Source organism: Camelus ferus, chromosome 13, assembly GCF_009834535.1.
Source record: "Camelus ferus isolate YT-003-E chromosome 13, BCGSAC_Cfer_1.0, whole genome shotgun sequence".
Taxonomy (NCBI): domain Eukaryota; kingdom Metazoa; phylum Chordata; class Mammalia; order Artiodactyla; family Camelidae; genus Camelus; species Camelus ferus.
In genome coordinates this window covers 23,410,920-23,438,424 of record NC_045708.1, presented here as the reverse complement: position 1 = coordinate 23,438,424, position 27,505 = coordinate 23,410,920, and the positions used below count along the sequence as shown (strand labels likewise).

The following is a 27,505-nucleotide window of genomic DNA, read 5'->3' as shown; positions in this document are numbered from 1 at the left end:
GAGAAAAGGGAACCCTCCTACACTGTTGGTGGGAATGTAGTTTGGTGCAGCCATTATGGAAAACAGTATGGAGATTCCTTAAAAAACTAAAAATAGACTTACCATATGATCCAGAAATCCCACTCCTGGGCATATAACTGGAGGAAACTCTAATTTGAAATGTTCCCCAATTGGGGTACACATACCCCAATGTTCATAGAGGCACTATTTACAATAGCCAAAACATGGAAACAACCTAAATGTCCATTGACAGGTGACTGGATAATGAAGTTGTAGCATATACACACACACACACACACACACACACACAAACACACACACACGCACGCACACACACAGTGGAATACTACTCATCCATAAAAAATAAAATAACACCATTTGCAGCATCATGGATGGACCTGAGATCATCATTCTAAGTGAAGCCAGAAAGAGAAGGAAAAATACCATATGATATCATTTATATGTGGAATCTTAAAAAAAGACACAAACGAACACATTTTACAAAACAGAAAGAGACTCACAGACATAGAAAACAAACTTATGGTTACTAGAGGGGGAAAAGGGGTGTGAAGGGATAAATTAGGAGTTACAGACTTGCAGATACTAACTAGTATATATAAAATAGAACAACAAATTTAAACTGTATAGTACAGGGAAGTATATTCAATATCTTGTAACCTATAATGAAAAAGAATATGAAAAGGAATATATGTATGTTCATGTATGACTGAAGCATTGCGCTGCACAGCAGAAATTGACACAACATTGTAAACTGACTATACTTCAATTTAAAAAAGAAAGAGTAAATGAACATTGTAAAGTCCTGACTGGAAGTACCCACGATTCTTTCTTTTTCCTTCCTGGGGCCAAGACAGTGGGCACAGCACACACTAGTGGCCAGCAGCCTTCCTTTTGCTGCCCGGTACCCTAGCCATCTGGCTCTTGGCTACCAAGTGGAAGGAGCACTGAAGCAACAGTGGGAAGCCTGACTGAAAGGCATCTGCTGTGCTGGGTGTTTGCTCTTTGGACTGGGGACTTCTGGACAAGGTCCTGTGCTGAGTTTCAGTTTCCTTACCTGGAAAAAGGGTGTAACATTTTCCCTCGAAATCTTCCCATGAGTAGGTTTCAATGGGATAAACTCTGAAAAGATTTTGAAAACTGAGATGTGACATACAGGCTGAAATTGTGACTTTTAACTTCTCTCCTTCAGTTTATTTCATCTTCAGAAGCTTCTTCCCAGTCCCCAGCACCCAGACTCAGCTATGCTCAGTTTCTGCCTGCTGGGGAGGTCAGGTTTACTACTGTTTTTATCTGGAGCACACGGCCCATCATTCAGTGGCCTTCCCAACAAGAGCAATAATGGGTCCACTTAAGGTTCCAGTCTTGCAAAAGAGGTAGATGTGGGGGCAACGGGTCTGCCTTTCATGTTTCTCATGCAACACGCAGGGGGCAACCTCATGCCTGGGCACAGGCCTGGTCATGTCTGACTAGCTTGAGCCAAGGAGAAGGCCCTGCACCAGTGGGGATCAACAGACCTGGATCCTCGTCCAAGAGCTGCTGTGTGTGTCTGGTGACCACAAACAAGCCTCTGGGACTGAATTCCCTCATCTATAAAATGAGACTTCCAGGGGCGTCTTTTCTAGTTCAAATGCCCTAGGGCCATGCTGTCTGACAGAAATACAATGCAAGCCACGAATGCAAGCTGCATGTGCACTGACTGGATGGAGCCACGTTATAAAAGCAAAAAGAAATGGTGAAATTAATTTTACTAATATACTTTATTTAACCCAATATATCCTAAAAATTATCATTTCAAGATGTAACCAAAATAAAAGTATTGAGATAGTTTACATTTTTATTCATAGAATTGCTCAAAATCTGGTGTATATATTACACATCTCAACACATCTCAGCTCAGACTTAGTCACCTTTAGAGGGCTCAATGGCACTTGTAGCTGGTGGCCACCATACAGGACAGCGCAGCCCAGGGTTCCTGGTCTTGGTTACTATCGAGTCTGGATCATGGGAGAATGGAAGAGGGGGAGGGTGCAGAGTACTGGCCCAAGCAGCCCAGCCCTCCATTTCTAACTTGGGAACCATGAAGGAGCCGCCTCTGTTTCCCCACTTCCCTCCCCCTCTTCCTGCTCCAATGCCTTCTCTCCCCTCTTCTGTTCCACCTGCCCCACCCCCCACCTCACTCAGGGACACACAGGACAGCCAACCCCAAGTTCTACCTCTTGCCCTTCCTCTCTCCCAAACTTGGTTGCCTCCTCCTCAGCCTCCCCCTTTGCTCCTCTCCCCTTTCTGCCTCTCTGCCCTCCCCATATGCTCCCTTTCCTTCCGACTCGCTCCCTTCTCGGCTCTCAGTCCTTCCTTTGACCCTGACCTGGCCCCTTCCTCAAGCTGCCTGAGCCCTGAAACTACTGGATCCTACACACCTCCTCTTCCCCAAGGATGTCAGGCTCTTACCTGGTGACTCCCACTGCCTAGCTGGGGACCAGGTGCCCTGCCGTTTGGATTCCTGGTTCAGCCCAGAACTTCTGGCAACAGGAGCACCCAGCAGCCTGTGGACGTGGGGCCAGCAGAGAGCCGGCCCAGTGCATAGGCATCTCCTGCAGGTGAGGATTCTCTCCTAGTGTTATATTCTCGGTAACGCTGGCACTGGCTGCCTCTTTGTCGAAACTGATTAAAGAGTTCCTGTTCCAGCTGGTCAGGCTTGGTGGACCCTACGCTTGAAACTGACCTCTGGGCCCTGCTAACAGCAAGAGAATGACAATGAGTTGTCTGTGGCCTCTGTCCCAGGAAAGCAAGCCCTGTGGATCTGCTCGCTGTTGGAGCAACTGCTAGATAGGAGTTACATGAAAACATGTAAGCGAGAGCTGGAACTTCTCCTTCAGGGAGACCATGACTCATTTTCTCCCAGATCTCATCTTTGTCCCAAGATGAACAGAGCATCAGTACACTCAGTCCAACCGCTACTAAGCTTCCACTTAAGATTCTGACTCCTACAGGAAGAAACAGTTTCCTGTGGCCTCTGATCAAAGTCACGTCAAACTCTGAAATATCACTCTTTCTCTAACTCATAATCAGAATTCAAGGATATCAGACTCTAAAAGGCAAAGTTGCCTATAACCCATTCAACAAGGATGAAAGAATAAAAGTTTCTAAAGGAGACCTCAACCTTGAGCTACAGTGTCTTCTGAATGTTACCAGAAGGGGAGTGGGTGGAGGAAGGAGGGGAAAGAATTCCCATAAAAACCCTCCAGCACTCACCTCCTTCTCCAGCACAAAGTGTATCAGCTCTCCTCCCGGACTGGGAAGCAGATCGGAAGAGTCAGGTAGGATTCAGCCCCCTGGGAACACCTTTTCTTTTCATCCTTTCATCCTTATGTTATTTAGGTCCCAGATACCTCAGATTCCCTAGCACAGAGATCCTGGGGGACACATCAAAGCAAAGATGTGTGAGGAAGGCCAGCAGATTGAGGAACCGCCTGTTATAGACAAAAGGCAATGACTCTGGGTTGCAATATCCACTCATGTCTGAAGAGCCATAGGGAACATGAAAGGAAGATGCCAGTCCAACACAAGGGGCGTGAGATCTTGAGCCCCAAGCCTCCCCGACAGCCTCACTGTGTCCCCCTCACTTTTCCCCTCCTGCTTTCCTCCGTGCTTTTGGTGTAACCAGGAAGATGCCAGAAGAACCCAAAACAAGTTCCTTTTTTTGCCGTTCAATTTGTATAATTTATTAATTTATCAAGCCACTTCATTCCAAAATAGGATCTGACTAGTGTTAAAAGATACAAAATCTCATAGGAAGAAGAAATAATAAAGGATGGAGAAGTGAAAACAAAGTCAAATAAAATGAAGGCGGGGTGGATGCACAAATGGTAAATCAAAAGAGCCAGTTCTGTTTCTAGATTTGGACCTTAAATCTCTGAGCCTCCTAGGGGCCAAAATTTAATCCATTTTAATTCCACAGTCACTAAGACAAAAATCGATCACAAATGTCTGGTTTCCGTGAAAATCAGTTGCTCAAGAAAGTTCCCTGAGATAACACCTGTTTTCCCTCCCCCTTCCCAGGATGTGCCAGGTGGGTTTAACGTGACCTTGAGCCCAGGTAGCCTCCCCCCCCTCCATCTATTTCTGGGAAACTTCAGGAGTGGGGTTGGGTTGGTCGGGGACTTCGTATGTGATCATGACCAAGCCCTCACCAGGCGCTGGTTGTAGAAGGTTCTCCCAGCCTGGCCCCCTGGGTGAAGTCTGCCTGCCACCACGGCCCCCAAGGCACCCCCTTGACACCCCACCTCTAAATGCGCAGGCGCTCCTTTGTGGTCCACGAACTCCCCAAAGCATGAAAGCCAAGCCGTGCCCTGTGTGGAAGGAGGGAGAAGAGCCCTTTCCTCTCCGTGTCACGTTTGCCACCTGGCACCAAAGTGGGGCTCCCTCAGCCCCAGCGACTTCAGTGCCCACAGCTCTATCAGCCCCCGCCTGTGGCTCCTCGCCTGCTGGCTCTCAGACGGACCCGTAACACTGGTCCAGAACCAGCCCAAGAGGTAGACTCGTTTTCTTTGTCTTCCTTCCCAGGACCCTCACCCTCTTGATGGCAAGATTACGGACTGAAATAATGAAACGATGATGAAATGTGAAAAATAAACGTGACTTTGGAAAGAAGTATGATGGAATGGCAGACAAGATCAGAATCATCCTCACATGCCAGGAGAACCGCTAGCCTGATTAGAAACTCGATGTCTACGTGGATCCCTATTCTAGTGAGTGTAGGCCAAATGCTTAATTGGGTTCTGGCCTGGACTTAACCACGTGGCTCTTAGAGCAAAGTGGCTCTGAGCCTTGAGACATGGGAGGGCTGACCGCGTACAGAGAGAAGAGGGGCTCTGCCTCTCCCTCCCAGTAGCACAGGATCGGGTCACTGGGGCTTCTGACGGGACCAGGTGAGCGAGGCACCTGCCGGGGATGAGCAGAGGTCATTGTTCTGCTGCAGTGTGGGCTAGGGGAAGGGACAGTGGGGTGAGAAACCTGACCCTCAGAAAATTGCACTGGGAGGTGATTCCAGATTTGCCTAAACCCAGAGTGAGGGGGGTGGTGTTAAAGGCACACTCAGGGTAATACTGGTGTTGGGGGTGCGCAGAGAGAACCAGCCAAGGGCCAAGGGAAGAAGCATAAAACGTCTGTCACCCAGACTCCAAGGCCCGGCCTGAGCCCCACCTCTCCTGCCTTCCAGACCTCCCACTATCAGTAGCACTAACCTCCAGTAACAGACTGGGGCAGGGGCCTAAGAGGGTGTTTGCTGCTAAGAGGTGGGGGCTGAGGGACATCCAAAGCGAGGGTGGTTTCAATTGAGGTAATGGGGTGTTTCACTGGGTGAATTCCAACTGAGTCTGTTCAGAAAAGGACTTCCCAGGCCACTGGGCAATCACAGCCCAGTTGGAAAATGCCCTTAGAAGGGAGAACACGTCTAGGGGACTACGTCTGTTCCAAGTCCAAGCATGTACACCTCACTGGGGATGTGCAGAGGCTTCTGTGGGCCACCGAGTGTGCACGTAAATGCACGGGCTGAGCAGGTGGGCCAGGGGGCCGGAGACGGCAGCAGGTGGGTGTGGGGCTGGAGGGGTCCAGAGTGACCCAAGTAGGACTGGCCAGCAGGCAGCCTGGGAGTTATAAGCATGTACACAGCAGAAAAAAATGCAAACAGAACAGAGTGAACGAAGCGAACAGAGAAGCAGGCCTGGGACCCAATCTGGGGTAGAGACCCAGGGAGTCCTGGGAGACGTGAGACCACCTGCCACCCACACCCACTCCAGACATCACCAAACTCACTACTTCAAAACCTCTGCGTCCCTGCCCCCAAACGGTCTTATTCATCTCCACAAAGTGACTACAGATGCACCCTTTTCTGCAGCCTGAAGGTGGAGGGCTATCCCGACCAGGGGTCCTAGACCAGGATGAGGCGAACCCAGGGACCCACAGTCCCAGAAGCTACAATTTCCAGCACAGGCAGGACCCTGGTTACCTTACGCTCCTTCAGACGGGGGCTGTGGGGACACTAAGGCTGAGGCAGCCATGACCATGCCTTCAGGTGCTGGGGCCAAGGCCGAAGAAAAAAACTGGGTATGTCAAGTGGCCCACCTTTCCCTGCCCGTAGCTTTGGTCTGCTGCCTGCTGATGAGTCCGTGGAATGAGTGTTTGTGGTGCCTTTCAGTCACCTCTGAGGAGCCAACGCCCTCCCCAGGTGGAGGGTACAGAAATCATGGGAGGGGATGCAGCTCACACGTAACACCTTCTCTGAGCAGCATTCACTGCTTCCATCTCCCATGACCAGGGTCTGACCCGTGGCCACGCAGGCTGAGAAACTGCCCGTCCTGCAGAGTGGACCTACTTCCCAAGGGCAGACTCACTGTAACAAAGCTCAGGACGTGTAAAGCCAGATGTCAGTGTACTCGAGCAGCAGAGATCTGCGGGAGGCTGTCTGGGTGCCCCAGCACAGTGATGGGCCGGGCCCCAGGAGTGGAAGCCACCGAAGGAAGAGTCAGGTCCACAAGGAGAGAAGGTCCTGCTGGGCCATTTTCTCCCCGGGCCCACACTGCCCTCCATCTCACGGCTGAACCTACAGTCACCAGTTATGAGATGGGAGGAATAAACCTCAAAACTGTTCAGCTGAGAACATGAGACACTAGTACACTTCCAAGAGGCGGGGAATGGGTGACACTTGAGCTGGGGAGAGGGCTACCATCTCGCTTCTACACAGAGCTCAGCTTGGCTTCCACAGGGAAGGTTCCAGAAAATCCAGGACTACATTCAGAATTCAGATGTCAGCAGCCACTGAGGCAGTGTCCAAAAGTTGACTGGAGCGTGCGGGGGCGTGAGACTGGGGAGTGGTCTACATATCCTGCGAGGGGCATCTTCCTCTACACGTGCTGCTTCTCAAGTTCTGTCCCAGGCCCAGTATTTCGATGACTTGAACTTGAACATCCTGCCCTCCTCATGAATTTAATAGCCATGCATGCAGACGACTCTCCAGTCCTAACCTCCCTCAGCTTCAGGCCCAGGTAGCCAAATGCCTGCTGCATGTCTCCTCTTGGATATCCCTAAGGCACCTCAAGTTCAAAATGTCCCCAGTTAAACTTCTCTCCTGCCCTCCTGCCTTCCTTGCACCTCCTCCTCATGGCCCCAGTCCTGAAAGACGGCAGGCTCCAGCAGCCACCCTGGGCCTCCAGCTTGTGCCTGCTGTCCTCAGTGCTGCCAGTGAAGCCCCTCGAATCCTCCCCTCCTCTTCAGCGTAACCACGGCGCTAGTCCAGACCCGCGCTCTTAGCTGGAATACTGCAGCAGTGCCCCAACAGGTCGTCCTAAGTGCAGCACATCCACGTTGCCTTCAGGAATTAGATTTCAACAATGCACATGTGACCACACCCCCCTCGGCCACAAGGTCCTCGGTGACCCTGCCCCAGCACCCCTACAACCTCAGCTCCTACTATTCCCCACTGCCCACTTGACACCCAAGTAGTGCTAGGAGGCTACAGCCCCGCCTTGACCCTGAATCCATGCTCTTCCACACCACCGTGCCTTTCCCTGGACCTACCGTCCCCTGCCTCAGGTTCCTTCCTCTTGGCTCACATGGTACCTCCCCATCATCTTACTGTTGCAGTTACTGACATCTGCTGGTTCGAAGCCAGGGCTCACCCACCGCCCCTGCTCCTCAGAGACAGTGTGAGCCAGGAAAGGTGAGCAGGTGACAGGCAGTGATCCCAGGGGAGCTGGTTCCTGGGAAGCAGAGGGAGGGGCTAAGGAGTGATCACCTTCTGTGGGAGTGCAAATCTCCACTCACTTCCTCACATGCGACCAGGAAGTTCCATTCTCTAAGGTGCCACCACATCTACTGCCTACTAGGTGCTTCCTGAGTTCATGAGACAGCCAGGCTATGAATGGCATCCCAGCATCACGGCGGGCGTCAGGAGAGGGATTTGCCTTTAAAATGGAAACCAGAGTTGTTGGTCAACATTTTTAAACTTTACTAGGGAGAAATTCTGAAGGCCAAACTGCTGCAAACTTCTAAAAGCATCCTGTGTGAGTCGTTCTGACTGAACCTGTCCGTGTTGGAGGCAGGTCTTCACAGCCAACTAGAAAGCACCGGGGGGGCCTGGGACAAGACGGCTCAGGGTAAAGCTGCACCGCGAACCCGGAACGCAGAACAGTGTTCAGAGCCCCCTCCGTGGCACGCCACACACACCAACTCCCCCACCTCCCTTCTGCCTGTCCTGGGGTGGGGACCAGGAACAAAGAAGAGGGAAAGGACCAGGACACAGACGTTTACACATGGATGCGTGAGCACTGGCGAGGAAACCCAGGTTTCTTAAGGTTTAACCCATGATCCAGCCAAGTTTAACAAGAAGCAGGACTGACCCCTAGACAAAAGGGGAATTCTTAAAAACCCCACTTCCTCAGCCAAAGCAGTAACTCATTAGAAGAAACATCACTTTGGCTACATATTTTTCCGAATCTCCGCCCACCTCTGCCTCTCATCCATATTATTGTGAAGATGGAAATTCACATCCCGTGCTTTGATGACAGCTCAGCCTTGCTCAAAGCACATCACCAACTTGGAACATCCCAAGTCCTTCAGTCTTTTGGGATTCTCGGTGTCCATATTTATAAAAGGAGAATTCATCAGAAATTTTAACAGGAAGCGTGGTCTACAAAGCGCTTTGGCACCTGAGTTACCTGCCCTAATGTCGAAGGGGACTCAGCATAGCGGTGAGCACCTCGGGCCCTAGAGACAGATCTGGCTGAATCCCGCCTCTGCCACTTTCAGACATGTGACCCGAGCCAGTCACTTTCCTCTTCCGGGAACCAGGGGAAATATGAGTGCCTCCTGGGGCTGCTGTGAGGAGTACATGAGATGATGTGTATAAAGTGCTTACACAGAGCCTGTGGAAGAGCTCCATAAATGCTGGCTAACTGGCAATTATCAATAACGATTTAGAAATGACGTCACTGTTGTTCCCACCCCTTTGCTGAGCTCACGGCGGCCTGCTCTAGGCCACTGAGTCTCAGTTATGCTCCTCTCACCGGGGGTCTCAAAGTTCTCCCAGAAGGTTACGCCCCAACTGAAAACTGCGCCAGATGAGAATCTGCTGACGGACACCGATGGGGCGTGTGGACAAGTGGACGGTGTGAAGGCACAGGAGGTCTGGAATCACTGCTCAGGACCACTGACTTACCTGTAATCCCCTAAGTGACCAGTTTGGCTCAAACACTGATAAAGCTCTTACATGACAGAAAATATAAGGACAGCCTGAGGACTCTGTGTGGGTTTTTTGCAGGATAAAAACACATTACACTAAAGAAAAGTGCCTTCAAATCTGGATCCTTAGCATTTGTAATTCACTTCCAAATTACCTGGGTTACACCAAGATAACATCCCGGGTACACATCAAGCTTACAAATTGGGACAGCTTCTTTCTAGCGTACGTCTTCGGATCTTGGGAGATTTAAATCTGAGTTTCTCTCTTTTGCTGTGGGGGGAGGTATCTCCTACGAGGCCTTTCCTCCTGCATGGGTTCTCCTGTGGGCGCTGAAGTGGGAGCTGTTGTTGAAATCTTTGCCACACTCTGTACACTTGTAGGGTTTCTCCCCAGTGTGGATTCTCTGGTGAATAATAAGACTGGAGCTCTGGTTAAAGCATTTCCCACACTCCCTGCACTTATAAGGCTTCTCTCCTGTGTGAATCCTCTGGTGGGTAATGAGGTTGGAACGGTCACGGAAGAACTTCCCACACTCGGGGCACTTGTAGGGCTTCTCCCCCGTGTGCACCCTCTGGTGGGTGATGAGCTTGGAGCGCTCCCCAAAGCATTTCCCACAGTCCGCGCACTCGTACGGCTTCTCCCCGGTGTGGGTTCGCTGGTGGTTGGCCAGCGTGGAGCTCTTACTGAAGCTTTTCCCACATTCGGCACATTCGTAGGGTTTCTCTCCCGTATGGATTCTTTGGTGACTGATGAGGGCAGAGCTCTTAGAGAAGCTTCTTCCACATTCAGAACACTGATAAACTTTCTCCCCTGAGTTGGTGCTTTGCGGTCCAGGAGAATTCAAGTTCTTACTGGCACTTTGAGGTTGTTCCGGAGATGTCTCCCCTGTTGAGTTCCTCCAGGGAGCACTAAAGGATGGGCTTTGGCCAGAGTTTTCCCCAGGCTCACTACAGTGGTCAGGATTTCCTCCCAAGTGGACCCGCTGATGTTTCAGAAGGTTTGAGCTCTGGGTGAAGCTTTCCCAACATTCTCCACATTTATAGGGCTTTACCCGTGTGTGTGTTCTCTGGTGGGTAATGAGGTTGGAGTGGTCGCTAAAGCTCTTCCCACATTCAGGGCATTTGTAGGGCTTCTCTCCAGTGTGGATCCTCTGATGGGTATTGAAGTTGGAGCGGTCACTAAAGCTCTTCCCACATTCAAGGCATTTGTAGGGCTTCTCACCTGTGTGTATCCGCTGGTGGGCGATTAACTGCGAGTTCCGACTGAAGCTTTTCACACACGTGTCACACCTGTAGGGTTTCTCTACAAGGTACAGGCCTTGATGGTCGATGAGTTTTTCTAGGTCCTCTTCAGAACAACATTCTTCCCACTGTGCCCGGGACGGATTTCCCCACTGCCCTTTACCTTCATTTTCATTTTCACTGTCTTCCTCCCAATCGTGAGGGCAGCAATCATCCTCTGCAGTACATTTTGATAAGGCTCCAGGCAAGTCTTCAAAAATGTCCTGCTCTGAAATCTGGTCTTCATCATCATGCCTCATCTCAAAACCTGGAAAAGTGGACAGAAATGCAGTTCTTGTTCCTTCATTAGTGAATGTCTATTTACATATCTGGATCTTGTGTCTCGGGAATTCGGCTAATTTGAATGTGTGTGTATATCTTACATCACACATCTTATAAATGTGACTAACATGAAACTGATCGAGTTTTGGTGCACACGTGCATTTCTCACCTGTAAAGCTGCAGAGCAGAGCCTGGGACATGCTAACCCCACCTGGGAGCCCTGAGCCCCAGCCCAAGCACTCAGCCAGTCAGTCTCCCTGGCCAACTAACTACCCCATCACATTAGTCAACAATGAATACTGCCTTCTTCTAGTACATTCAGTACATCCTGTGTCATATGAGATTGAATAAACTCTCTAATTGCCTAGATGAGTCCAAGTAAAATCTAAGCCTGACTACTTGCCTCACTTGGAGGATTGCACTAAGCTAGAGATGGGATAATCTGAGCAAAGCATAGATTCTAATTCAACTCTGTTATCCCCTTTAGTTCAGAGAAAAGATAATAAGCCTGGCTCCCACATTGTCTGCATGCTTGCAGATTTTGTGGACATCTAATTGCTTCAAGCTTACCAGTGTCTGGGGTTTTAGGACTGGGGGTTGGAGGTCTGATGGCATCTTCATCTGCCATCTCACCCCAGGTCTCCTGGTTGCCAGCCTCGGTACTGCTCTGCCCAGAAGTAGGGAGACCCACGGCCTCTTTGCCAGTCCCTGTGTCTCTAACTGCAGTCCGAGCCCTCATCAGCGAGTCCAGCTCCTCATAGAAGGGGCAGGTCCCCGGGGGGTGGCTGCTCTTGGCTTTTCGGTAGCTTCGAAGGAGGTTTTTGAATCTGTAGCGACACTGTTCCAGTGTCCGCAGGAAGCCCTGTGCACACAGCCGCTCTGCAATGGCCCGGTACACCTGGCTGTTCTGGTGACAGGTGCGCAGCTTCTCAGAGAATGGGGACTCACTGAGAATGGTCAGGAAGGCCTTGGTCTCCTCGTAGCCCCAGTGCACACCTGCTGTCAGGAGTGAAGAGTTCAGAATTGAGAGACTTGATGAGACTTGCCTAGGTCATCAGGGATCGGGGTCACCTGCCCTGCTAAACACCTAGAACAAAGACACTTCAGAAACTGTCTAGGTGCCTGGGGCACCAGCAAAGGACAGGCCCTTCTTTCTCAAGGCTTCCCACCCCCACCCCCACTCCCTTCTAAGAGGTTCTATTAATGCTTAAGAAACTTGGCCAAAGGGGAGGACTTAAGTGGTCGTATTATACAAGGTGACCTACCCCCGGGCTTCAGCTGACTGGTTGAGGGAAAGGCCTGTAACTGAGATACAAGAGACTCTCTTTATAACCATTCAGTACATGTCCTCTACTTACTTTATGAATTTTCCTTTTAACAAACATGGGAACTGAGAATCCCTAAGACACAAATGGACTTCAGATAAGCTTGTAATAGAGTCCAACTGAGGATACCCTTTCCTCTTTTGCAGAAGGAGGAAAAGGAGGTGGTCTGTTTTCAGTTCCCCTGCAGGTAAATGATGCAGCCTGGGAGGCAGCATGGTGGAGGGAAAACCACATAAAGCTGGAAGCAGGAGCCCTGGACTCTGATCCCCGTGTACCTTCACACACCACCCTTCACAGCCCGGACTCCGATGTTCTCACTCTCACAGTGACTGGGTATTTCCTCAGCATCAGCTGTTCAAGTACCTACTGTCATGATTTCTGCTGTATCTATTAAATATTTCACTCAGTATCTTTCTTTACCTAACTTCACTAGCTGTGACATCACAGGTTGATGTGCTCATACACATTAAAATTAAAAGTTCACTCATGTAACACTTGTGATCACCCCCAAACTACCAGTGACACACTGGGAAATACTGAATTAGCTCTTTAAGGTCCCTTAAGGTTTTAAAAGTGTTTGCTTCTATAATTAAGAAAACTCATCAGGGTGAAGTGATCACAGGAGAAGAGAGTAGGAGTTTGAAGGTGACCTTAGTCCCGTAGGATCAATCCAGCCTTTCAATCTGTGCCCTGAACTCAAAAAGCAGAGGTTTGGTTGGTTAAGAGGGTTAGAACATGGATCCAATTAATGCCCCCCATGTTCTTACCAATACGACTCTGGAATAGAGCTGTGCCTCCTGGAATCCTCGGCCCCTGGATGGACTCCTCAGTGGCCAGGTCATCACCATTACAGTCTTCAGCTGCTTCCTCAGGCTCCCAGCCCCCTTCCTCCTGCTCATCCACCTCCACGTCACTATCCCCCAGCCTGGGGAGAGCCACAGCCTCTCCTGGGCCATCTGAGGCTCTGATGGCTGTCCGAGCCCTCACCAGGGCCTCCAGCTCCTCATAGAAGGGGCAGGTGCCAGGTGGGTGGCTGCTCTTGGCTTTCCGGTAATTTCGGAGGAGGTTTTTGACTCTGTAGCGACACTGCTCCAGGGTCCGCAGGAAGCCCCGTGCCCTCAGCCGCTCCGCAATGGCCCGGTATACCTGGCGGTTCTGGTGACAAGTCCGGAGTTTTTCAGAGAAAGGAGACTCACTTAAAATTGCCAGGAAAGTCTTAGTCTCCTCATAGCTCCAGTGTACACCTGACACCTTCACGTCCTCCACGTCCCACCGTTGGCATTCTTCCCAGGCCCTGGAGTCCCTCCAGGCCACTGCCTGAGCTGACTTTGTTTGCTCAGGATCCAAGCTATAATCTGCAGGGATCCTTTTTCCAGAATTTATAAGCCTTGGACCCCAAAATTCTGGTCCTTGCTCCCTCCGGGACAGGATGTTTGGTTTTGAAACTGGAACTCCTACACAAAAGGAAGAAGAGAAATGATTACGTAGAAATGATCTGTTGTGCCAAGTGTTTGTCTAAAATGTCCTTGAAATACATCATTTTCCTGCAAGAAACTAATGAGGAATTCCCATGCTAATCCCTCAAAAGGTCTGGAGGGAGAGGGAGAGGAAACTAGACATAACCTCACCAGAAACATACTGACCTGCTTGCTTTGTTCATATGTTTTTTTGAACATTTGTGTGATGAAATATATCATACAAAAGAGTAACTGGTACTGGTCCACAGATGGGTACGTGCCCTAAACTGGCCCAATCAGAATAAATTTAATGATTGGAGGAAACGTTTGTGTGTGTATCTGTGTGGGTGGTGTGTCTCCCTTGCTAGAAATGTCAGGCCTCTACTGCCTTTGGCATCTACCATTTGACTGTGACAGCAAATAGCTTTACCATGGAGCTGACACAGAGGATGGCAGAGCAGAGAGAAGAAAGAACCCAGGTCGCTGAGCCCATCTGTGCTGTGGTTAAAGCATGCTCTCCTCCGGACTGCCAATCGCATGAGAAAATAAATTTCCTTAGTTCTTAAAATACTTAGCTATGTTTAAAGGACAGATGTCCCAGGAGCTCCCAGCCCTAACCCTTCCAATAGGGAGCCTTTAATTAAAATAAATATTTGAAGGAAACTAGATGAAAAGAGTTTAGAGCTAAAAGAGGCGTAAGGATTATCTAGTTCAGCATTTCCCGAAGGTGGTTCCTTTGAACACGATTTTCCCCAGATATCACGTGTAAGAAGGGCATACTTTTCATCATGTGTAAAAAGGGCACGCTGCCCAGCAAGCAGCCAACAAGCTCCTAGTATCCTACTTTACTGCCACAAGTCAGACCTACTGCTGTCTCTTCTACCTTATCCCACTCTCACGTCTAACTCCCCTCTCACTGACCCCAGCTCCACGGGGAAATGTTCATATTCTTTGACTTCCTTTGGAGATGCACCTACAGAGAAAGGGGTCCGTGCTGGTCATGTGGGAGTCAAGTATTCTGAGCCCTGTGACAGTTATTTCTCATTGTGGTTTAATACATCAAACTCATGGGCTTAGTTTACTTGAATCTGCCCGAGAGATGGACCCTATTTGATGTTGAGAAGACTGGAATTCTGGGACGGCAGGCTGGGCACAGCCCCAGGACGGTGGTGAATGTACTGAGGAAATGAAGAGAACGAGCCCCAAGAGGGCAGGCTCTGGGCCGCCAGCCTGCCAGCCTCTATCCACTTCCCACGCGCCCTCCCTGCCTCCACAGTGTTGGCCACAAAGAGCATGGCTCCCTCCTAGGTCTGAAATTCCAGAGACTTCACAGAGCCACGAGTCTCAAGGGAGTGACGAAACACTCCCTGGGAATGGAGTGTACCAGAAACCCGACAATCTCTTATCAGAGGGCACTGTTTCCTTACCCAGGGACACGCCGTTCCCATAGTTGTCTCCGGCGGGGTCCTTGCAGAACTCCTTCTCCGTGTGTCTGCCAGGGCCCAGGGCTTCCTGTGAGATGTATGACAGAAGGACCTCAAATGTCACTGACCCCTGAAAACAGCCTGGGAGTCCCCCCAGGCCCCAGGAGAGATAATAATGGGCACAGTGAAACCATGTGTGAGGCGAGCATCACAAGGAGCATGACCAAGGAGAGGCCCAGCGCTCTGGGGGTGGAGGGCCAGGGGCCAACGCCCTGCACCTGACGCCCTTTTGCTGAGGGCGGGCCACAGAGAGAGGAGAGGAGCAGGGACAAGAACACGGGAGAAAGAATGACAGGAAAGGGAGAACAAAGAGCAGCTCACCTGGGACTCAGCTGTCACCTCCCAATCTCCAACACTCCCCATCTTTGGGAGAGCAGGGACTCGGGGAGTGAGGACAGCTGAGGAAGAGAAAACAGCTCTGAAACCCAAACTCTGGTTCCCCACAAACCACCTCCCTCTGAGGTCCAGCTTTCCGAAAGCCTTGCTTGGATCAAACTGAGCCCTTCCCGGTAGCCAGTGCAGACTTCCACTTTCACTTCCCTTCTAGAGTATCCAGCTCCTGAGTCGTTGTGAGATGTCAGCCCTGAACTCCTGTGAGCACCAGTCTGCCCCAGTTCCAGCCTGAACCTGCGACATGACTCAGCTCAGGCGGGTGTGCTACCACCACCGGGGCTTCACCTTCTCTTACAACGCTTACTGGCCTTCCTTCTCAGGGTGTCCCTCACACACTCCTCTAACCCTTGCCTTGAATTCTGCACATCCTTCCTCCTCGTGCACCCTTCCTTAACCCCCACCCGTCACCCCTCCTCCCTGGCTCCTGGTACTCACCACTCTCTTTCAAGGGCTGTGGTGCCATCTTGGTGTCTAGATGCTCAGGAAGGTCAGGATATGGATTCTTCACCCACTGCTTCTGGGACTGTCCCTCTGGCCAGTGATCTGCTGGCTCCAGCTGGAAGCTCTGAGATTCCTTCATTGCCTTTAAGGACCTGGTCTCTTCTGCACACAACTCCAGTTCCTACACATAGACGGCCAAAATTCCCAACTGTAAGTTCAATAACTGGTAGGGCAGGGAATGTTCTTTTGAGTACAACTGTGGTTCAAAGGTTAACAGGCTCTTTTTAAAATCTAAAAATGGCTTGAAGTTTGACGACAAAGCCATTAGACTGACTTCAGTAAACGACTAGCATTTATATCACCAAATAAATACTGTCATGATCAACACAGAGAGGCTAGACAAGTGTCTAAATGAGGCCACTACTACTCAATTTATCTCTTAATGATCCAGAAATGTTTTATGTAAAATTTCTGTGGCATAAAAAAAATCTCTAAACATAAAAAAACAGGTTTAGTTTTTAAGTTATAAAAAAAATAAAAGTTAATCAGGTATATATTAAAAGACAAAGAAAAACACAAGAGCTGATACAACTATAACTCTAAATGTAAATGCTCTAAATATTCCTGCTGAAAGGCAAAGAAAATTCAAAGAATTGTAGATGGAATTTTAAAATGAAATAAAAGTATGCGCTTTTCAGAAAAGCACACCTGATCTTAAAACAAAAGGATACACAGAGGCAAGGCGCTGTAACTCAAAAAGAAAACACACTTGGCAATTTTAATTTCAGTGTAGAAGTACAGGCAAAAAAGTACTTGGAGATATACAGAATAGATATATAATAAAAGGAAATAATCAGTTAAGAGCTAACATTGCCCCATTCAGCTTTATCAATCTTAAGGCTAATATCTTATCTCTGTCTCAAAATTGATTCCAAATTCAGAGGTATAAGGCTGAGATGTTATTTCCTGGCCCTAAAATCCCAACAATATAACAATTTTATTGCCTAACAGAAACACCTAACTCTAAAAAAAAAAAAGTACCTCAATTTTTTTCCAGTAGGTATTTTCAATACTCGCATGGTTCAAAAATGGGAAATATACAAGGATATAATCAGTGAAAACACCCCATCCCCACCTGTCTCCATTCCACCTGCCCAGTGTCTCCCCCGACTCCTCAGCACAGGAAACCACTGTCCTTCTGCGTCTTTTCAGGGTTCTTTATATATAAGCAACTAAAAATACATAGTCTTGTTCTTCCCCATTTTTACACAAAAGGTCGCAACTATATACATTGCTCTGAATCTTTTTTTTTACCCCATATAATATCCATCTTTTTCAAACTTTATTATTGAGTTTGCCAAATTTCACTCCAAAAATCGTTTGACCAATCTGAAAACTCAAATCCACTCTCACAGACAGGAATTTTATCATTGGGCCATGCACATCAAAAGCCATTCCAAATGAGAAGACCTATCAGTGTCCCGTGTGGTTCACAGAGAAATGACATCTGCTCATCAACATTTTGTTTAAAAAAATAACAACTTTGTGCTCAAGAAAAAATTAACTTTGTTATAATTACAATTTTATAGTCTGTAGAACTCTGCAGGAGCCCCAACAGTAATCCTCACTCCCTAGCTTTTCCAACTACTGCTACACCTAAACCAAGATTCTGACTTCATGGATAGTAATTGTGGACACAGAAAGATGTAGATTCAAGTGGTGATGAGGAGGCAAAAAATCAGCAGGCTACTGGCCAGGGTGAGGGTGAATTAAGAAGCCATTAAAAATGCCTGTACACCACACAAAAACCTGTACACAGATGTGTACAGCAGCTTTATTCAGAATTGCCAGAACTTAGAAGCAACCAAGATGTCCTTCGGTAGGTGAATGCACAAATAAACAGCGGTACATCCAGACAATGAAGTATTACTCAGCGCTAAAAACGAATGAGCTATCAAGACATGAAAAGGCATGGAGGAACCTTAATTATATATTACAAACTGAAAAAAGCCAATCTGAAAAATGCTATCTACCACAGTAATTCCAACTATATGACATTCTGGAAAAGGCAAAAACTATGAAGACAGTAAAAAGATCTGTGGTTTTGTAATTGCCAGAGGTTAGAGGGGGAAGGAGGTATGAACAGGCAAAGCACAGATGATTTTTAGGGCAGTGAAACTATTCTGCGTGACACCGTAATGGTGGTATCCACAATACAAATGACATGTAGTCACGTCATTGCACATGTGTCCAAACCCACAGAATATACAGCACCAAGAGTGAACCCTAAGGTAAACTATGGACTCTGGGTGATAACAGTGTTCAGGGATTGTAACAAATGGACCACTCCGGAAAAGAATGTTGACAGTGGGGGAGGCTGTGCATGTGTGGGGGCAGGGGGCAAATAAGAAATCTGTACTTTCTGTTCAATTTTGCTACGAAACTCAAACTGCTCTAGAAAATAGCCTTTTTTCTTTTTTTTCTCTAATGCCTAGGCACCTGATGGGGAGAGGGGTTGTGCAAGAGGGTGACAACAGAATAAACAAGCTAAAAATCACAAAATAGCAAAACTGAAAGTTTTTTTTTTTTTCAATTAGAGGTCATTTAGCCCAGTAAGCAGCAACCCTTTTCAGGTGGTGGTTCTCTCTGAGGAACATATTTAATCTATTTCATTCCACTACTAAGACTTGGGGACAAATTTTACCTGCAGTGAATGTAACTAACCTTGCAATGTAAGATCACAAGCAACAACATATGTGCCTGGGGAAAAAAACAACCTTCTTTGCTACTTATCCATTTGTTCTGACATTTCTGAGTACTGAGAAGCAGATAGAAAAGTTAAAAAATAAAAGTCACGGGAAAAAAATACATTATAGAGAAGACTCTATTACTTTTTTTCCCCTCCAATTTTAGAGTGAGTTCAACCTTTGCTCAGTTCACAGGGGTATAATTTGAGAACTTTGGGTCTAGTCCAACCTTCTCATTGTACACATGAAGAATTATAAAGACCTTCATTTAAGTCAGTTCTTATCTCTGGGTTTCAAGTTCTTCACCCTCCAGCTCTGAAGTCCTAAGATGTCCATTTGTTTCCACTGCCACTTATAATAAATAGCTGATTTCTTTAAAAGAATTAATCTGGGAGGCTGGGGTGGTATATTAAAATAAGGTATACTCCCTCCTATTTAGTTCTGTAACTTTAAATATTATGCTTTCTGTGTCTTTAATCAGTTTGTAAAGGAATTCAAAAAGCAAAGCCAAAGACCATAAATCTTTCTTCCCCTAGTCTCACATCCATATAAACCTTTACCTCTAACAACAAAGAGGAAACCCCTGCAACAAGCAAGGGGTTTGTTCTCAAACCTGTGATTTCCCCCAATGAAATGTGACTAAGTATAATACCACAAGAATTATTGACTATATTATAAGTGGAAGCAACAAAGTGATGTCAAGATAAAGGTTCTGGGAGGCTGGCTCAGCCCACAGTCACCTGAAGGACTTGTTCTACACATACCAGAGTCGAAGCAGGATTCAAAATGTATGTCACAGCAAAATTATAAATTATTACCACGGGTTTTTAGGGCCTCTTGCAAACTGTTTAAACTGTGAATGTTAAATCCACAATGCATTCACTTTCCTTATCTCAGCTCTACCACTTACATAAATTTGGACGAGTTACTTACCCGAGTCTGTTTACCCACTGGAAAAATGGTGATGAAAACAGCATCTACCTTATTGGGTTGCTGAGTAATTAGATGAGCAATATGTAAAGAAAGCTTAGAACAGTGTCTGACACACAGTGAGTGCTCAATAAATATCAGTTAATATCTCATTTGAGCCATGACTCAGAGGTATTTCAATTCCCATGGTCCACAGATGAGGCATTTGTCGTATAGTAGAAATAACAATGAACTTGGAACCTAAGAATCAGGGTTTAGGCTCTGGTTCACACTGACTGAGACCTGTGAGCCACCTGACTTAGGGGGCCTCAGTTTAATCTAAAATATCAGGACAATAATGCTATTTCTACCTACCCACATGATTGCTGTAAGCATCCAAAGAGACCACATACATAAAAAGATTGTGTTAAGTATAAAACACAATACAAATCAAACGTACTGTGAATACGGTACTGGGAGGCAGCTTAGAGCAGTGGTTATGAATGCTGGCTTCAGAGTCAGACTGCCTGAACCCAAATCCTGCCTCTACCATCTAGAAGCCAGTGACCTTGAGGCAATTACCTATCTTTTCCTTGTCTGTTTCCTCATCACTAAAATTAAGGTAACGGTACCTATCTCATTAAACTGTTGACAGGATTCAATGAGTTAATACATGGAAAGCACTTAGAACAGTGCCTGGTACATAGCAGTGTTCAACAAATGTCAGGTACTTGATAATAATAATTACCATTATTACTATGTATTATTGTGGTGGCTTTGGCAATTATTAACCTAGTCACAGCCCCACTGCCTTGGACCCGCTCCTTGGAGAACAGACCATCAGCCTCACCCTCTGCCCTGCAGCCTGGGCCTCTCGCTGCCAATCCTCCACCAGGGCCACCGCCTCCTCTCCACTCTCGGGGTGGCGTGCCTGTACCCAGGCCTGGACCTCCCGGGGTAAGATGGTCAGGAACTGCTCCAGCACCAGCAGCTCCAGAATCTGCTCTTTGAGGCGGATCTCTGGCCTCAGCCAGTGACAGCAGAGTGCCCAGAGTTGGCTGAAGGCCTCATGGGGTCCTGCCGCATCCCTGTACTGGAACTGCCTGAAGCGCTGGCGGGAGGCCTCGGGGCCGGGGACAGGCTCATGACCCTTCTCCCGGGGCTGAGATTCTGATCTCCACGTATCATCCTCCAGCTTCACAATCAGGAGTTCTTCAGGCTCTGGCCGGGGAGAGGCCTGGGCCTGGCATTCCAGGGATACAGCCATGGTCTCTCCCAGACGCCTCCCTTCAGCTGGGACGTCCTGGTCCAACGTCTTCCTGCATCTGGAGTGTGTCCTTCGAGGGGCTCCTGGGAGGGGAAATGCTCCCCCAGGTTCTGAAGGCAGAAAGACAAGGCATAGTGTAAGCAGGAGGGCCAGGAATCTCACTCTCCCCACACCTTCCACTGCTTTGCACAGGGGGCAGGGGTGCTAAGAGAGGCCCTTTCCCATAAGCAGGAAGTTAGCCCACAATCTGCCACCAAAACCAGCAGCCAGTACACCTCAGAGGAAAACAGCATGGCACTGAATCCTGCAGGATGCCCTAAATGCCTTAGCTGGGTATCAAGGCTTCCATGATCTGGTCCCAGCAAAGCCTCTACACGTGTCCCAAGTCTGACCTTCCCTTAAGCTGTGTTCCAAATGTCACCCCCTCCATAAAGCCTTTCTTCCTGGCCCTTAAGCTTTCTTCTAAGGGTGCTCTCCCTGCAAAATCCCTCTCACTCTACACTCCCCTTTGGTCATCCCACTCATCTGCCATTTTTGACCATCTCTAAACTGATGACTCCCAAAACTCTAGCCAGGACCTGTCTCCAGACCCCCAAAGTCCAACAGCACACTTCCATTTGACTCTTTCTTAGGTATCTCCAACTCAATGGGTCAAAACTGAATTCGTCATTTTCTCCTGCAAACCTGTCCCTCTTCTGGAATTCTTCACCCAACAAATGCACCACCCCCCACCAAGTTACCCAGGCCAGAAACCGGGGCATCATCTTTCTCCAAGATCCCCCACATCTACTCACCACCAAGCTGGGTCTACTTGGCCTTCTAAGCACCTACACCCCGAGTGCCACCACCTTGTCCAAGGAATCATCATGCTTTTCACTTCATCAGCCTCCTAACTCATGTCCCTGCCTTCACTCCTCTCATCCCATCACCTGGTCCATTCTTTGCACAACCTGACTAGATCAAAATCTGACCAGGTCGCGGCTAATAACCTTCAGGGACCTCCCATTGCCTCAGGATAAAGGGCAAGCCTTGCCCTAGTCTCCATCTCATCTCATGACCACGCTCCCACCCATCAGGGTGTTTCAGGCACGGCTCGCAGCTCCAGCGTCGGGCTGCCCTCCGAACCCTCTCTCACGTTACCATCTCCTTTGGGAACAGTCTCCTCCCTTTCATCCCATAGCGTCAGCTGAAAGTGTACTTCTTCCAAGTGGCCCTTCCCGTGCCCTGAAACAATTCAGTCCTCAGCCACAGGCTTCCATACCACCTTAGATTTTCTCTACCATTACCCTGATGACACTTTATGGTAATTACCTCACTCACTAGATCACAAGCTTCCTAAGGACCTAGCACATGGATGGGCACACAGAGGAAGCACTTGATGAACAGTGAAATAATGGAATAATGTCAACGGATGATGGTGATGGGTCATGAAGCAAAAACTATAATTAATCCCTTTCTAGATTTAAAAAAAATAAATTATCTTCTTGCTTAAGTCAGAAGGAATTCTTTTCTCCTCTTTATTTCCATCTCTGTGACACTTGCCACTTTCCACGCTGTCCTAGAGGGGTGTGTGGACACGTGTGTCCCCGGAGAGATGACAGCCTCACCGAGGGCAAAGAATATAGCTTATTCCTCACTTCTTTTTCCACACCCCTCCCCTCCCCCAGCCCACAGTAAGCACAGTGCACTAAACACAGGAGGCTCTCAGTAAATGCTTCTTGAGTGAATGCCGAGGGTTGCTTCTTTCACACAATGAAGACTCTGACAACACTCGTGCTGGGTTCTCTGGAAAAATGGGTTCTTTGTGTCACTCGTAACAAATACAGATAACATTAAAAATGCCCACTCAAAGGAGGCTATTAGTTGCTTCCAAGTGGGAAGGACACAGCTGAATTAAGAATGGAGGGAGGGTGGAATTTTGATTTTAGGCCATGTGACTTGGCTGTCTGGAAACAAGGCAAGAGTGATGAAAAATGAAGGCTTGTCCTAAAGACCTCCACACACACACAGGGAGAGGCTAGGACACAACTCATGGCCACCTGGCAACTTCCTGCTCATCCTTCGGCTACCAGCTCAATGTCACCTCATCTGCTAAGAGTTTCCTGACCTGACCTTGTCATGCCCAGCCCCTCACCCCTGCTCTTCAAGAATCACTTCCCCTAACCCTGTGTTCCCAAAGCACTTGGCACATACCTCTAACATAGGTGATATCCTACACTACTATGGTTACCTGTTCTTACATCTGACAGCCCTGTTAGGTTGTACTGCTAGGGCCAGTACTGTATCTGACCCATTTCTGTATCCACAGTGCCCAACCCCATGTCTGATAAATAGCAGGGCCACTGGGAGTTTTGCCTTTTATTAAAACAGTAAATCAGGTACATCAAAGCCTAATGGGCTATGGAAGATCCATAATTTATACTGAGCTAAAGAATGAAACTTTGGTGAAATTTAATTTCTCTTTTAACCACACCCTTAATCATGCACTAGCCCAAACATATCTGCATCACTGTCTCATATGAAGACAAATTCACTGGTCATCTGCAGAGTCCCACTATGGACCCTGAACTGTACCAGGAGCTAGAGTGCCAACAGTAACTAGGACAGACAGTCTCCACTGTTATCAAAGTTACCATCTAAACAGAGAGACAGTCGATAAAGCAAGCAAAGAGGTGTATGCTCCTGCGCAGAGAACAGACACAAAAACAGGCAATTAACAGTCCCACTGGGCACAAAGTCCAGGGTCTCAAATATTAGGTATTTCCTTCTGGGAAGATTTGAAAGTCCCACAGGTTAGTTTCAAATACAATCTGAAAGATGTCTCTCCTCTTCTCTTAGACAGATATGAACAGCAGTCTATCCACAGAGGGAGGTCAACATAGTCAGCAGACTTCACACAGAGCTGACAGAGGCAAAATGCACAAGGGCATGCCTCAGTCCTGAGACTACCAGAAATATCGGGGGCCCACTAGGATCAGCAACCTCAAAGAGTATCCATTTACCGAGTGCCCCTGCGGTGCCTGGCTACATTCACAATCTCACAGAATCCTCCAGGCAAGCAACTGAAGAGCGCTTGGTGTTGAGTTGCCTTACCCTGATCTGTAACTTACACGCATCACACTACATACAGACCCCAAAAAGAGGAAAAGATATAATGTAAAGAGTGCAGTCATTCCCATTCAATCTATGTCATTCCAGAGCATGTGGTGATGACACCCATGACTCTGCTGGTGCCCAGACAGGTCGAGCTCTCCCAAGCTGCTCTTAGTGTCCACTGAGTGTGAGCAGAGTGTCTTTCACGGTCCCTAAACACAAGCCAACTCTTCCGTCTCTCATTCAACCAAGAAAATCTGGCTGTGCTATCAGCTTATTGAAAGACAGCATATTGGTTTTTAAATGGCTCTTTGCCAAGGATTTTCAAGCTGTGATTTTTGGCTAAAAGTGATTTTCACCTTCTGTGTTGACTATAGAATATAATTATCCTGTAAGGTATGACTTCACTACATCCCTAATTTACATATAGGGAACTGAGCTTCTGTGAAGAAGGTTCATGCGAGGTTCTGCAACCAGCAAGTGTAGAGCTGGGATCTAAGCCCAGATTTGTTTCCTCCTGTCATTTTTCTTAACCATCCCATAGAGCCTCCTCTAGGTCTCCAGTTACCCGAACTCCTGAGAAGATGGTATGGAAAGTGGAAAGAACAGGAAGGCAGGAATGAGCAGTTCAGGGTTCCAGTTCCACTCCTGCCATTTACCAGCTGTGTGACTTTGGACAGGTCATCTGGCCTTGGCAGCTGCCTGACCCTACTCAGCAGTTGCCCCAGGTGCCCCCATTAGTAACGTGGGAGTAGAGCAAATAGGGAAGCAAGAATCAGTAGCTACGAATTTAAATAGCTATGGGCCCCAGGCAATGTAAATGAGTAAATGAGTGGTGTGGAGACTGAGGTTAACTACAGAGCACCAGGACACACACTGATCCATTGTTCCCAGGCCTTCCAATTTTCCCAGGAGAAGCTAGAACTCTGGATTTCTAAATGATGGCAACCAACTCAAAATTGTTTCAAACACCATGAGGATTAAATAAAGTATGATGCCTCAGTGTTCACAGCAGCACTATTTACAATAGCCAAGACATGGAAGCACCTAAACATCCATCGACAGATGACTGGAGAAAGATGTGGAATACACACACACACAGACATAAAAAAGAATGAAATAATGCCATTTGCAGCAACATGGATGGACTTAGTGAAGTGAGTCAGAAAGAGTAAGACAAATATCATATGATAGCACTTATATGTGAAATCTAAAATATGACACAAATGAACTTATTTATGAAACTACAGACTCTCAGACATAGAAAACAAACTTATGGTTACCAAAGGGAAAAGGGGTTGTGGGGAGGGACAAATTAGGAGTTTGGGATTAACATATACACACTACTATATATAAAATAGATAAACAAGGACTTACGGTATAGCACAGGAAATTATATTCAGTATCTTGTAATAACATATAACAGAAAGGAATTTGAAAAAGTATATATATGTATAACTGAATCACCCTGCTGTACATCTGAAAATGATGCAACACTGTAAATCAACTATACTTCAATTAAAAACAAATAAATAAAAGTTTTAAAAATTAAGTAAATAAACAAATAGTGCATGATGGTAGGCTTCATTCAGCATGAGCTGTCATTTTGGAACCTTTCAGCTAAATGATCTCAAAAGTCTCTTCCAGTATCCAGGAAGGCCTAGAAAGGACACATTCCCCTCAGCAATGAGGGATCTGCCATCAAAACCAGGATCCCTTTATAAATACAGGGAAGCTGAGGGGCATCCTGGCTCCTGCAGTAGTGAATATGGATGTGGACATGAGGAATGGGAGCCCAGTGAACAGTGGGATGGAGATCTGCCCCAGTCCCACTGGAAAGGCCAAGACTAGTCTGTGACCTCCAAAGAGAAAGAAACTGGGAGTTCTCGACGCCTATCAGGCTAACTTGGCTGATAGTCCAGGCTACTGCTTACAGCAGCCTGATCTTATACTTAAGTGCTTAAACCAGGGAGAGCAAATGGGTTTCATTTAAAGCACCAACTTCAGTCAGCTGGGTTAAGGACTCTGAATCCCATGGGAACATGTGCTGGGACCAATAAGATGTGACTGCCAGACACAGGAGGGGGAGTACCAGCACATATTCTGTGTATTTGTCACCCCTGGCTTACCCTCCCAGAGGCACTCAATCACTGAAGCCCTGACAGGCAGGAGAAGACTAACAAGCTCATCCCCCTGGAAATCCACTGGAAATAGCAGTCTTCAAGCCTGGTAAAGCAAAACTCAACAGGGATGGTCTTTATTCACACATTCATCAAGTATTTAATGAGTTACTTGTTTTACATCAAGTACTTATTACTCTGGGCTGGGCAATTGGGAAATAGAGGTGACTCAGAAACTGTTCCTGTCCTGGAGATGCTCCCAGTATAATGGAAGGACAGAAAAAAAAAAAAGGTCACAGATAATTATGATCGAATGTGGCAAATGCAATAAAAGAGGCCTCTGGGACCTGGGGTACAGGGTGACTTAAATGAACAAAGTTAACATTTGAGTTGGTTCTCGAAGAAAGAATGGTTCTCTTGGCAAAAAACGGGGAGGCAAGTGTACTCTAAGCAGAGAGAACACCAGGTGTAATAGTGAAAAACCAAACAGCCTCCCCAAGGTATGGGAGTAACCTTGACAGCAGGAAGATCAGGCTGTAAAGGGAGTTCATGAAGGGTCTTGAATGTCAGGCTAAGGTGTTTGCACTTAATTCGATAGGTGATGGGAGTTAATGAAGTTTTTAAAGTAGAAAGCCTCATCTCATTTGTGGGTTAAATAGATCACAGGAGCTACAATGTGTTTGTCCAGGCTGGGGAGGTGAAAAGGTATAGGCTTCAGAAAAACCTTGACAAGGAAATGTCTCAAGATACATTAAGGAAATTGAAAGATGTGAAGATACCTGGATGTGGAAGAATGCAAGAGGATTCAGAGCACGCCTGGGTTAAGTGGATGTTGGAACCGTTCACTTCCATTAGGCAGAAGGAAAGAGGTGCAGGTTTGGGGCGGAACACAACAGCCAGTCCCACCCACGGGGTTCCAGAGGTCACAATCATTAAAGTGTAAGGGGGTATCAAATTAGATACGGTCGTTTTAGACGAGCAGGTAGAGATTGGAACACTATTTTTAACGTCGGGCTTGAAGCTCAGGCCCTCTTATCTTCACTTCTTGCCAGGGCCCCAGAACCCTCTAATCCTTCCCGATGAGTTCTCCAGACCCTTCCACCTTCAGAACCTCTCTCGGTCCCCTCACCTAAGGACCTTTCTAAGACCCTCCTAGGGCCTTCTATCTCCCTCCTCATCCCCGACCCTTCTGTGACCCTTTCCATCTCCGGAGGCTTCATCCTCTGACCGCCCCTCACCACCCCCGCCCCACATAAGAGCTTCTTTTTCCCCCTCTCACCTTCCCCGGCCCCCTGTGACACCACCACCTCCTAAGTCTCCAGCCCAGAGCCTGAGTCTCAGCTGCCCCCGCCCCGCCACCCGGACTCACCCACCGAGACACCCACTTCACAACAGGGCGGAAGTGCTCCAGAGCGCGCGCGGGGAATGCTGGGACGCGGAGTCCGAAC

At 47.7% G+C, this 27,505-nt stretch overlaps 1 protein-coding gene across 5 annotated transcripts; it reads right to left on the bottom strand.

Annotated features, from left to right (window-relative positions):
- Positions 1 to 832: 832 nt before the first annotated feature.
- Positions 833 to 27,505, bottom strand: ZSCAN20 (zinc finger and SCAN domain containing 20). 5 transcript variants are annotated; one of them, XR_004325498.1, is made up of 9 exons: positions 27,427 to 27,505; positions 20,428 to 20,954; positions 15,916 to 16,102; positions 15,409 to 15,485; positions 15,031 to 15,115; positions 12,914 to 13,600; positions 11,392 to 11,820; positions 9,414 to 10,807; positions 833 to 7,982 (listed from the first exon to the last, which is right to left on the bottom strand). XR_004325498.1 is itself a non-coding variant. In XM_014551964.2 (8 exons), exons 2-8 carry the CDS (start codon positions 20,842 to 20,844, stop codon positions 9,549 to 9,551), a joined length of 3,141 nt encoding a protein of 1,046 aa, XP_014407450.1. In that variant the 5' UTR covers positions 20,845 to 20,954; positions 27,427 to 27,505; the 3' UTR covers positions 8,006 to 9,548. The 5 variants fall into 5 exon arrangements, 4 of the variants coding, with proteins under 4 accessions (XP_014407450.1, XP_014407451.1, XP_032351758.1 ...); XM_014551964.2 differs by lacking the exon at positions 833 to 7,982 and having other exon boundaries at positions 8,006 to 10,807; XM_014551965.2 differs by lacking the exon at positions 833 to 7,982 and having other exon boundaries at positions 8,006 to 10,807; positions 11,392 to 11,817.